General features: G+C 48.0%; 1 protein-coding gene across 2 annotated transcripts in view; it reads left to right on the top strand.

The window, feature by feature from the left end:
- The first annotated feature begins 21 nt into the window (after positions 1 to 21).
- Positions 22 to 11,538, top strand: part of afg2b (AFG2 AAA ATPase homolog B) — a 14,604-nt gene continuing 3,087 nt past the window's right edge. The window contains exons 1-10 of one of the 2 annotated variants that reach the window (XM_065012108.1): positions 22 to 150; positions 3,711 to 4,410; positions 5,213 to 5,398; positions 6,327 to 6,611; positions 8,167 to 8,352; positions 8,894 to 9,052; positions 9,241 to 9,450; positions 9,638 to 9,865; positions 10,104 to 10,238; positions 10,825 to 10,950. In XM_065012108.1, the coding sequence (XP_064868180.1) occupies positions 3,745 to 4,410; positions 5,213 to 5,398; positions 6,327 to 6,611; positions 8,167 to 8,352; positions 8,894 to 9,052; positions 9,241 to 9,450; positions 9,638 to 9,865; positions 10,104 to 10,238; positions 10,825 to 10,950 (2,181 nt within the window). In that variant the 5' untranslated portion in view covers positions 22 to 150; positions 3,711 to 3,744. Of the gene's footprint in view, positions 151 to 186; positions 627 to 3,710; positions 4,411 to 5,212; positions 5,399 to 6,326; positions 6,612 to 8,166; positions 8,353 to 8,893; positions 9,053 to 9,240; positions 9,451 to 9,637; positions 9,866 to 10,103; positions 10,239 to 10,824; positions 10,951 to 11,538 lie in introns of those variants that run through there. The other variant, XM_065012107.1, reaches the window with a different exon arrangement.

The raw sequence follows: 11,538 nt of genomic DNA, 5'->3' as shown, positions 1-11,538 counted from the left end.
GAGTTTCCTAGTTCTGACTATAACGTTAACAATGCATATATCATTGACTATAGAGACTATACGAGTCTCTCATAACCACATTAATACCACTGCAGGCTGACATTCATCGAGATTTGGTGACATTAATGGAGAATGCTCAAAGGACTTTCTGTAATTAAAATCACATGTTTTTTTCACAAGCTATATCGCCATCAATAATGTAATGTTGCACAGAAGTTGTTTGTATATCGTTGTACACAAGATAACGCCAGTGAGACATGTTTTGAATGATAGCTTTATGTAGCTGGGCGACTGTGATAAAACTGGGATTTTAAAGAGGCAGAAACTTACGCGCATCTGCTTCCAAGATGTTTCATCACTTCAAAGTTATTTATCAACAACTCTCGAGCAAATATTTTAACAAACTACAATGTAAAATAATATCTTAATTATAATCCCTTACCAGCTAACCCCCACAAATCGTTCGAGGGAATGCTTATTGTTGGCCATCTCATGTTCGACACACATGGCTGCTGTAAACAGAAATGCAGCATGATAGCTTCTAGCTAACGTTAGCTGTCAAACTATTTGTCTAGTGAAATAAGAGTGAAACAAACGTGGTTGAAGATCGTTTAATACTCATATTGGTAAGTGGCTATAGCTAACTAGCTACTGTGTCTTTATATGTGTGACCTGCATGGTGTTGTTAGCTAGCCGTTGCTAACTAGCAACCGTGACCAGACAGCATAAGTAGAAATCAGGCTGGGATAGGGTTGCTAAACTGTTTTGGTGATGGTAAAGGTGATTTCACAATTTACAACGGAGCAAATGTTCCATCATGGCTCCCAATTTTGGGAGCTCTGCAGTCCGACTTAAACAACTCTGGGTCAGGCTGCGCTTCGTTGAGGAAGGAGAGGTGCCTAGTACTAGAGTATGTGGCTGAAAACCTATAGTTCGATCACTGCTACAGACCTACATAACCCTCCCAAATCGGCGCAACGAAAATACACATGAGCAGAAATGGAGTGATTGGGAAGCGGAGTCCCCATTTAACGTGGACGAGAAGTAGAGGAAGAGTTTCTGACCATGACAGAGTTGTATCTGCAACGCTATTGCACTCTACTTCAGCCTGCCACGAAACCAGTAGACAACAATGGGATATGGGTATGGCCTAAGGGGTTACAAGGTCCGGACCAAAAGAGGAACTGATGGTGAAGCTGTCGTGATCCCTAACAACATCCTGCTGGGGCCACACAGCAGCAGAATATTCTACCCAGGACAGACCACCCGCTGCTATATCTGTGATGCCATGGACCACCAGGTGAAGGATTGCAAGACTGTTACGTCCTGGAGATGCAGTGAGTTCGGCCACAAGTCCAGAGACTGCACGAGTGAAAGCAAGTGCACACCCTGCAATGGTGATGGGCACACCTACTTCAACTGTCCACAAGCCTACAGCAACAGAGCAAAGAACGGTGGAAGGGTAGCAGAAACTGAAATGCAACAACCAACACAGCCAGTAGATGAGCCACAGATCCCACAGCACGTCCTCAAACAAGATGAACAGCAGAGAGGTGGGGAAGAGGAGGACAAGGGAACCGAGAGGTCAAGAGGAGAAACATCACAAACCCGAGAGCAACAGCCACAATGAGTAGGAGAACGATGACAGCTTCGAGTCTTCAGGGAAGAGCCATCACAAGACACTTCCCTCCCTGATGACACAGGTCCTGCAGCAGACTGGTCCACTCAAATAGAGGCTCATGATGACGATCCACCAAACCTTGCCAGTACTCCGGCCACCTCCCTAGTGGCTACCCTCCTCTGCCCCCAGACACTTCCAGCTCCAATGAAGGTACCCATCCATCAAAAAGTGGTAAGAAATAGCCTGTCTCTTCCCCTCAGGAAAAGGGACCACAAAACGCACCCTTGTGGGGCCGCCCCCAGGTGGTGAGGGTAGGTAACAACATCTCCACCCCGCTGATCCTCAACACTGGGGCCCCACAAGGGTGCGTTCTGAGCCCTCTCCTATACTTCCTGTTCACCCACGACTGCGTGGCCACGCACGCCTCCAACTCAATCATCAAGTTTGCGGACGACACAACAGTGGTAGGCTTGATTACCAACAACGACGAGACGGCCTACAGGGAGGAGGTGAGGGCCCTCGGAGTGTGGTGTCAGGAAAATAACCTCACACTCAACGTCAACAAAACTAAGGAGATGATTGTGGACTTCAGGAAACAGCAGAGGGAACACCCCCCTATCCACATTGATGGAACAGTAGTGGAGAGGGTAGTAAGTATTAAGTTCCTCGGCGTACACATCACAGACAAACTGAATTGGTCCACCCACACAGACCGCATCGTGAAGAAGGCGCAGCAGCGCCTCTTCAACCTCAGGAGGCTGAAGAAATTCGGCTTGTCACCAAAAGCACTCACAAACTTCTACAGATGCACAATCGAGAGCATCCTGTCGGGCTGTATCACCGCCTGGTACGGCAACTGCTCCAGCCACAACCGTAAGGCTCTCCAGAGGGTAGTGAGATCTGCACAACGCATCACCGGGGGCAAACTACCTGCCCTCCAGGACACCTACACCACCCGATGTCACAGGAAGGCCATAAAGATCATCAAGGACAACAACCACCCGAGCCACTTCCTGTTCACCCTGCTATCATCCAGAAGGCGAGGTCAGTACAGGTGCATCAAAGCTGGGACTGAGAGACTGAAAAACAGCTTCTATCTCAAGGCCATCAGACTGTTAAACAGCCACCACTAACATTGAGTGGCTGCTGCCAACACACTGACTCAACTCCAGCCACTTTAATAATGGGAATTGATGGGAATTGATGTCAAATATATCACTAGCCACTTTAAACAATGCTACTTAATATAATGTTTACATACCTTACATTATTCATCTCATATGTATACGTATATACTGTACTCTATATCATCTACTGCATCTTTATGTAATACATGTATCACTAGCCACTTTAAACTATGCCACTTTGTTTACATACTCATCTCATATGTATATACTGTACTTGATACCATCTACTGCATCTTTCCTATGCCGCTCTGTACCATCACTCATATATCTTTATGTACATATTCTTTATCCCCTTACACTGGTGTGTAATAAGGTAGTAGTTTTGGAATTGTTAGTTAGATTACTCGTTGGTTATTACTGCATTGTCGGGACTAGAAGCTCAAGCATTTCACTACACTCGCATTAACATCTGCTAACCATGTGTATGTGACAAATAACATTTGATTTGATTTGAAAAGACTTTGAAAAGAGATTAAAAAAACAGCCCTCAATGAGTATCATTAAATAAAAAGGCCATTAACAACTGTATACAAGCAAAATTACAACCATAACTTTTTTATCAGTAGTGGTCTGTCATCTAATTTTTCTAAATGTATGAAACGTTCAGGTGATTATCTCTGTCCAACAAATGTCAGTATTTATCTTTGAAATGTCTGCCTTCTATTATGCAATGTGTATTTCAGAAAATATTGTCACGTTATTAATTATTGAAAAATTATTTTAAAACTAAAACAAACTACAACAAAAACAATAATATATGATTAAAATAACTTATCTGTATCTCATAAACAAGAAAAGTAAATGTGATTGTGTGTGTCTGTCATTTAGTGTCTGTATTTCAGTGAGAGAGTTCTTGATGAATAAACCCCATATCCCTGCCTCTCAATCTTTTCCTCCCACAGACAAGCCTGTGTCTTCTCTCCAGCTGTGACTGCGATGGAGGAGGTGTCTCTGAGAGTGCTGCCAATGGACCCAGCAGACCGGGGAACCCAGAGGGTCAGACTGGGCCCAGGGCTGATGTCCTCCCTGGGGTTGGGGCTGGGCTCTCCTGTTCTGGTGGCTCTGTCTGGAGGGTCCTGTCTCTGTACTGCCTGGCCCAGGCCTGACCTGGCTGACGGATTCATACAGATAGACATGAAATGTTGTTCTTCAAATCTTATCTTAAACAAAGCTACACCCACGCACCTCAGCCTACCACTAACCCCCAGCCCTAACCCTAGCCCCAGCTCTAGCCCACTTCCCCCCAGCCCAGGCCTAAGTCCTAGTCTCACCCCAGTCTCCTGCCCCAAGCTGAAAGGCATCAGAATAACAGTGGTGGTTCAGAGTGTGGAGTTCCGGAAAACCACCCCTCCCAGTTTCATCCATGAACTAGTGAAGGACATGCTGAAAGGGACATATGTCCACCAGAAGCACGTGATAGATGTGGGTGACTATGACACGGACATTAAACTGATCGTCATCGAGAGCCTGAACCCAGAGTCCACCGTGACTGGTTTGGTTACATCTAAGACAGGGGTGGAAATAACGGGGACGAGGACCCTCCGGTACTACAGAGGACAGCTCCAGGAGCAGCCCCAGGTCCTCCTGGGAGGACTGGAAGAGGTGAGGACCCAGGAAGAGGCTGCTTCTCAATAATCTACAGTGACGTCTTCTCCTGTCCTCCTCAATAATGTACAGTGACGTCTTCTCCTGTCCTCCTTCTCAATAATCTACAGTGACGTCTTCTCCTGTCCTCCTTCTCAATAATCTACAGTGACGTCTTCTCCTGTCCTCCTTCTCAATAATGTACTGTGACATCTTCTCCTGTCCTCCTTCTCAATAATCTACAGTGACGTCTTCTCCTGTCCTCCTTCTCAATAATGTACAGTGATGTCTTCTCCTGTCCTCCTTCTCAATAATCTACAGTGACGTCTTCTCCTGTCCTCCTTCTCAATAATCTACAGTGACGTCTTCTCCTGTCCTCCTTCTCAATAATCTACAGTGACGTCTTCTCCTGTCCTCCTTCTCAATAATCTACAGTGACGTCTTCTCCTGTCCTCCTCAATAATCTACAGTGACGTCTTCTCCTGTCCTCCTCAATAATCTACAGTGACGTTTTCTCCTGTCCTCCTTCTCAATAATCTACAGTGACGTCTTCTCCTGTCCTCCTCAATAATCTACAGTGACGTCTTCTCCTGTCCTCCTTCTCAATAGTCATTTTCAATTGTCACATGTGACTCAGTAGGTGAAAGCAATATGGACTCTAGGATGCCTCTTGAATCTTTTTTCTCTTCTCCTGAAGTCTTCAGTTAGTCAGTGCAGTTGGAGGAGAGGAGACGAGTGGAGGAAGTCACTGTAGACTATTGAGGTGGAGAGAAAGACTCTTCAGTGTCTATAATCATGTCTTTATTGTCTGCGATTCCAGGTGTCAGCGTCTCTGAGAGAGATGTTGCACCTGCCTCTGCAGTACCCTGCTACCCTGGGCTCCCTGGGTCTCTCCTGCCCCAGAGGAGTGCTCCTTGCTGGGCCGCCGGGGGTCGGAAAGACCCTGCTGGTCCGCTGCCTGGTGGGGGAGGTGGGGGCCAGCCTGATCACAGTCAGAGGACCAGAGGTAAGAGGACATATATACACATATAAACATGAACGCACACACAGTCACATAGATATGCATGCACATACACACACAGTATTACACAACACACACTTGAATACTTGCTTACTTGAAGCTAGATTTACCCAGCCTTCTTACATATGTTGTTTAGCTTGTGGGCTCGATGTTACACAATACACACACATACTGGCTGAATGTAATTGGACTTTGGCTTGCCTCCTCCACACCCCAGGTAGTAGGGTCTCGGCCAGGGGAGAGTGAGGAGAGGTTGTGGGCTCCATGTTACACAATACACACACATACTGGCTGAATGTAATTGGACTTTGGCTTGCCTCCTCCACACCCCAGGTAGTAGGGTCTCGGCTAGGGGAGAGTGAGGAGAGGTTGTGGGCTCCATGTTACACAATACACACACATACTGGCTGAATGTAATTGGACTTTCGCTTGCCTCCTCCACACCCCAGGTAGTAGGGTCTCGGCCAGGGGAGAGTGAGGAGAGATTGTGGGCTCGATGTTACACAATACACACACATACTGGCTGAATGTAATTGGACTTTCGCTTGCCTCCTCCACACCCCAGGTAGTAGGGTCTCGGCCAGGGGAGAGTGAGGAGAGGTTGTGGGCTCGATGTTACACAATACACACACATACTGGCTGAATGTAATTGGACTTTGGCTTGCCTCCTCCACACCCCAGGTAGTAGGGTCTCGGCCAGGGGAGAGTGAGGAGAGGTTGTGGGCTCCATGTTACACAATACACACACATACTGGCTGAATGTAATTGGACTTTCGCTTGCCTCCTCCACACCCCAGGTAGTAGGGTCTCGGCCAGGGGAGAGTGAGGAGAGGTTGTGGGCTCCATGTTACACAATACACACACATATTGGCTGAATGTAATTGGACTTTGGCTTGCCTCCTCCACACCCCAGGTAGTAGGGTCTCGGCCAGGGGAGAGTGAGGAGAGGTTGCGGGCGGTGTTTGGTCGGGCGCGGGCAGCGGCAGAGGAAGGGCCTTGTATGTTGTTCCTGGATGAGCTGGACTCTCTCTGTCCCAGACGGACTGGATCCTCCGCACCCGAGAACCGGCTGGTCGCTCAACTGCTCACGCTCATGGACGGCATGGACCAATCAGATCGCTTCCTCATCGTAGGAGCCACTAATCAGCCGGACAGCTTGGACCCGGCGCTACGGAGGCCCGGGAGGTTCGACAGAGAGGTGACTTAATGTTGTTATTCAAACTTAATTCAAAGCAGAAAGTTCCACAGGAGGCACAGTAATGAGTGTGTTGGTCTGTACAGTAACATTCTATCCTGTGCCTGTTGCCTCCAGGCAGTCATTGGTGCAGCAGTAGTTGTCCATCCTGTCTGTTATGTTTCCTCTCTCTCTGTTGTCCAGGTGGTTATCGGTGCCCCCACAGCACAGCAGTAGTTGTCCATCCTGTCTGTAATGTTTCCTCTCTCTCTCTCTGTTGTCCAGGTGGTTATCGGTGCCCCCACAGCACAGCAGTAGTTGTCCATCCTGTCTGTAATGTTTCCTCTCTCTCTCTCTGTTGTCCAGGTGGTTATCGGTGCCCCCACAGCACAGCAGTAGTTGTCCATCCTGTCTGTAATGTTTCCTCTCTCTCTCTCTGTTGTCCAGGTGGTTATCGGTGCCCCCACAGCACAGCAGTAGTTGTCCATCCTGTCTGTAATGTTTCCTCTCTCTCTCTCTGTTGTCCAGGTGGTTATCGGTGCCCCCACAGTACAGCAGTAGTTGTCCATCCTGTCTGTTATGTTTCCTCTCTCTCTCTCTCTCTCTCTCTCTCTGTTGTCCAGGTGGTTATCGGTGCCCCCACAGCACAGCAGTAGTTGTCCATCCTGTCTGTTATGTTTCCTCTCGCTCTCTCTGTTGTCCAGGTGGTTATCGGTGCCCCCACAGCACAGCAGCGGTTGTCCATCCTGTCTGTTATGTTTCCTCTCTCTCTCTCTCTGTTGTCCAGGTGGTTATCGGTGCCCCCACAGCACAGCAGTAGTTGTCCATCCTGTCTGTTATATTTCCTCTCTCTCTGTTGTCCAGGTGGTTATCGGTGCCCCCACAGCACAGCAGTAGTTGTCCATCCTGTCTGTTATGTTTCCTCTCTCTCTCTCTGTTGTCCAGGTGGTTATCGGTGCCCCCACAGCACAGCAGTAGTTGTCCATCCTGTCTGTAATGTTTCCTCTCTCTCTCTCTGTTGTCCAGGTGGTTATCGGTGCCCCCACAGCACAGCAGTAGTTGTCCATCCTGTCTGTTATGTTTCCTCTCTCTGTTGTCCAGGTGGTTATCGGTGCCCCCACAGCACAGCAGTAGTTGTCCATCCTGTCTGTAATGTTTCCTCTCTCTCTCTCTGTTGTCCAGGTGGTTATCGGTGCCCCCACAGCACAGCAGTAGTTGTCCATCCTGTCTGTTATGTTTCCTCTCTCTCTCTCTGTTGTCCAGGTGGTTATCGGTGCCCCCACAGCACAGCAGTAGTTGTCCATCCTGTATGTAATGTTTCCTCTCTCTGTTGTCCAGGTGGTTATCGGTGCCCCCACAGCACAGCAGTAGTTGTCCATCCTGTCTGTAATGTTTCCTCTCTCTCTGTTGTCCAGGTGGTTATCGGTGCCCCCACAGCACATCAGTAGTTGTCCATCCTGTCTGTTATGTTTCCTCTCTCTCTCTCTGTTGTCCAGGTGGTTATCGGTGCCCCCACAGCACAGCAGTAGTTGTCCATCCTGTCTGTAATGTTTCCTCTCTCTCTCTCTCTGTTGTCCAGGTGGTTATCGGTGCCCCCACAGCACAGCAGCGGTTGTCCATCCTGTCAGTGCTGTGCCAGGCCATGCCAGTGTGTGTCAGTGTGGACTGGGCAGAGCTGGCCCAGAGGACTACAGGATATGTGGGTGCTGACCTCAGTGCTCTCTGCCGTGAGGCTGCCATGCTGGCTATACGACACAACACACCGGTAAGCATAGACACACACACTGTAAAGTCAGCTCATATTGGTCCTTTGAGCCAGATCATTCACACACACACACTGTAAAGTCAGCTCATATTGGTCCTTTGAGCCAGATCATCCACACACACACACTGTAAAGTCAGCTCATATTGGTCCTTTGAGCCAGATCATTCACACACACACACACTGTAAAGTCAGCTCATATTGGTCCTTTGAGCCAGATCATCCACACACACACACTGTAAAGTCAGCTCATATTGGTCCTTTGAGCCAGATCATTCACACACACACACTGTAAAGTCAGCTCATATTGGTCCTTTGAGCCAGATCATTCACACACACACACACTGTAAAGTCAGCTCATATTGGTCCTTTGAGCCAGATCATTCACACACACACACACTGTAAAGTCAGCTCATATTGGTCCTTTGAGCCAGATCATCCACACACACACACACACACACCTGTTCTAACTTCTATCCAGGTTATTGTCATTGAGATAGTCTTAACATTATTGACTCCTGCTGTGTGTTGTGTATGTTGTCAGGGTTCAGGGGAGCAGACTATCACCATGGAACACTTCCTGTCTGCCCTGAAGACTGTCCGTCCATCCTGTCTGAGGGGCAGTCTGGGACGGACAGACCTCCCAGCCGTCTCCTGGGAACAGATAGGAGGCCTGGAGGAAGTCAAAGTCAAACTACAACAGGTACTGGTGGAACTATACCGGGAAAACAGCAGCATTCCTTTATCATTCATTCATTCGACCAACACTGAAGAGCAGCAGGCAATAACAGATACAACAGACAAAGTAGTGCACTAGAGAGTAAGGTGAACAGGGTATCATTTGAGACTTGTCCTGACTTCCTGTCCTCTGTTTCTGCTCCCTCCTTGTAGAGTATAGAGTGGCCAATGCGTTACCCGGAGGCGTTTGTGCGTCTGGGTCTGTCCCGTCCCAGGGGGGTGTTGCTGTACGGTCCCCCAGGCTGTGCTAAGACCACCCTGGTCAGGGCTGCAGCCACCTCCTCCCATTGCTCCTTCCTGTCAGTCAGCGGGGCTGACCTCTACTCTCCATATGTAGGAGATTCGGAGAAGGCCCTGGCTCAGGTAGGGGTTTGGAGAGCCCCTCATCTTAACTGAATGTTCCTATTGTTCTTGTACTAGCATGCAGTGTTAGACATTTTCTGAAGCAGTTCAACTTTGTTATTTGGAGGAATGCTTTAATCAATAGAATCACTTTGGTAGATGTTATTGTGTGTACGTGAATAACCTTATGGTGTGTTCCTGTATGTAGCTCTTTCGTCAGGCGCGGGCCTGCGCTCCCTCCATCCTGTTCCTGGATGAGGTGGACTCTTTGATTGGCTCCCGGTCAGAAGGCCATGTCCCTCAGAGTGCCCAGACCCGCCTCCTGTCTGTGCTGCTGAATGAGCTGGACGGGGTAGGCTTTAGGACCCTGGAGAGGAGAGGAGCAGGGAAGACCCTACAGGCTGAGGGAGTGGAGCACCACCAGCAACAGGAACATGTCAGACATTACATCCTACTACTAGAGCACCAATCAAAACATACACCATATAATCACACAAAAAACATACACACCAACAGCACACTTTATATGTAGATTCTGCTCAGAATCACTGAATTACAAATCACTTAAAGAGTAGCGATTCTGAGCTTCACATTGCTCAAACTGATCGCTTCAAACGTCCTGACAATCGCTTCTGTCGTTGTTAACATGATGTCCTGTCTGCCCTCCCTGTCAGTTGGAGTACCAGGAAGTGTGTAACAAGGAAGTGATGATCGTAGCGGCCACTAACAGACCAGACTTTCTGGACAGTGCCCTCCTAAGGCCTGGAAGACTGGACCAGATCATCTATGTACCCCCACCTGACTTACAGGTATCTATTACCACCTTCACCTGACCTACAGGTATCTATTACCACCTTCACCTGACCTACAGGTATCTATTACCACCTTCACCTGACCTACAGGTATCTATTACCACCTTCACCTGACCTACAGGTATCTATTACCACCTTCACCTGACCTACAGGTATCTATTACCACCTTCACCTGACCTACAGGTATCTATTACCACCTTCACCTGACCTACAGGTATCTATTACCACCTTCACCTGACCTACAGGTATCTATTACCACCTTCACCTGACCTACAGGTATCTATTACCACCTTCACCTGACCTACTATTACCACCTTCACCTGACCTACAGGTATCTATTACCAACTTCACCTGACCTACAGGTATCTATTACCACCTTCACCTGACCTACAGGTATCTATTACCACCTTCACCTGACCTACAGGTAACTATTACCACCTGACCTACAGGTATCTATTACCAACTTCACCTGACCTACAGGTATCTATTACCAACTTCACATGACCGACAGGTAACTATTACCACCTTCACCTGAACTGATCATCCCTCTGATCTCACCCCCTCTTTCTCCTCCCCCCTCCAGGCACGTGTGTCCATCCTGCAGGTGTGTACAGAGAAGATGCCTCTGGATGATGATGTGTGTCTGGAGGAGCTGGCTAGACACACTGACCTTTACTCTGGAGCAGACCTGGAGAACCTGTGCAGAGAGGTACAGAGTACCAAAACACACCTCCCCTGTAAATACAACATACTGTACCTGTCCCTTTAAACCTTCACAATGAGGTACAGAGTACATCAATACACCTGTCCCTTTAATCCTTCACAATGAGGTACAGAGTACACCAATACACCTGTCCCTTTAAACCTTCACAATGAGGTACAGAGTACACCAATACACCTGTCCCTTTAATCCTTCACAATGAGGTACAGAGTACACCAATACACCTGTCCCTTTAATCCTTCACAATGAGGTACAGAGTACACCAACAGACCTGTCCCTTTAATCCTTCACAATGAGGTACAGAGTACACCAACACACCTGTCCCTTTAATCCTTCACAATGAGGTACAGAGTACACCAATACCTGTCCCTTTAAACCTTCACAATGAGCTACAGAGTACACCAATACACCTGTCCCTTTAAACCTTCACAATGAGGTACAGAGTACACCAATACACCTGTCCCTTTAAACCTTCACAATGAGGTACAGAGTACACCAATACACCTGTCCCTTTAAACCTTCACAATGAGGTACAGAGTACACCAATACACCTGTCCCTTTAAACCTTCACAATGA

This window comes from Oncorhynchus nerka, linkage group LG27 (genome assembly GCF_034236695.1).
Source record: "Oncorhynchus nerka isolate Pitt River linkage group LG27, Oner_Uvic_2.0, whole genome shotgun sequence".
NCBI classification, from domain to species: domain Eukaryota; kingdom Metazoa; phylum Chordata; class Actinopteri; order Salmoniformes; family Salmonidae; genus Oncorhynchus; species Oncorhynchus nerka.
The sequence above is the reverse complement of the archived record's forward strand: the minus strand, read 5'-3'. Positions and strand labels throughout refer to the sequence as shown.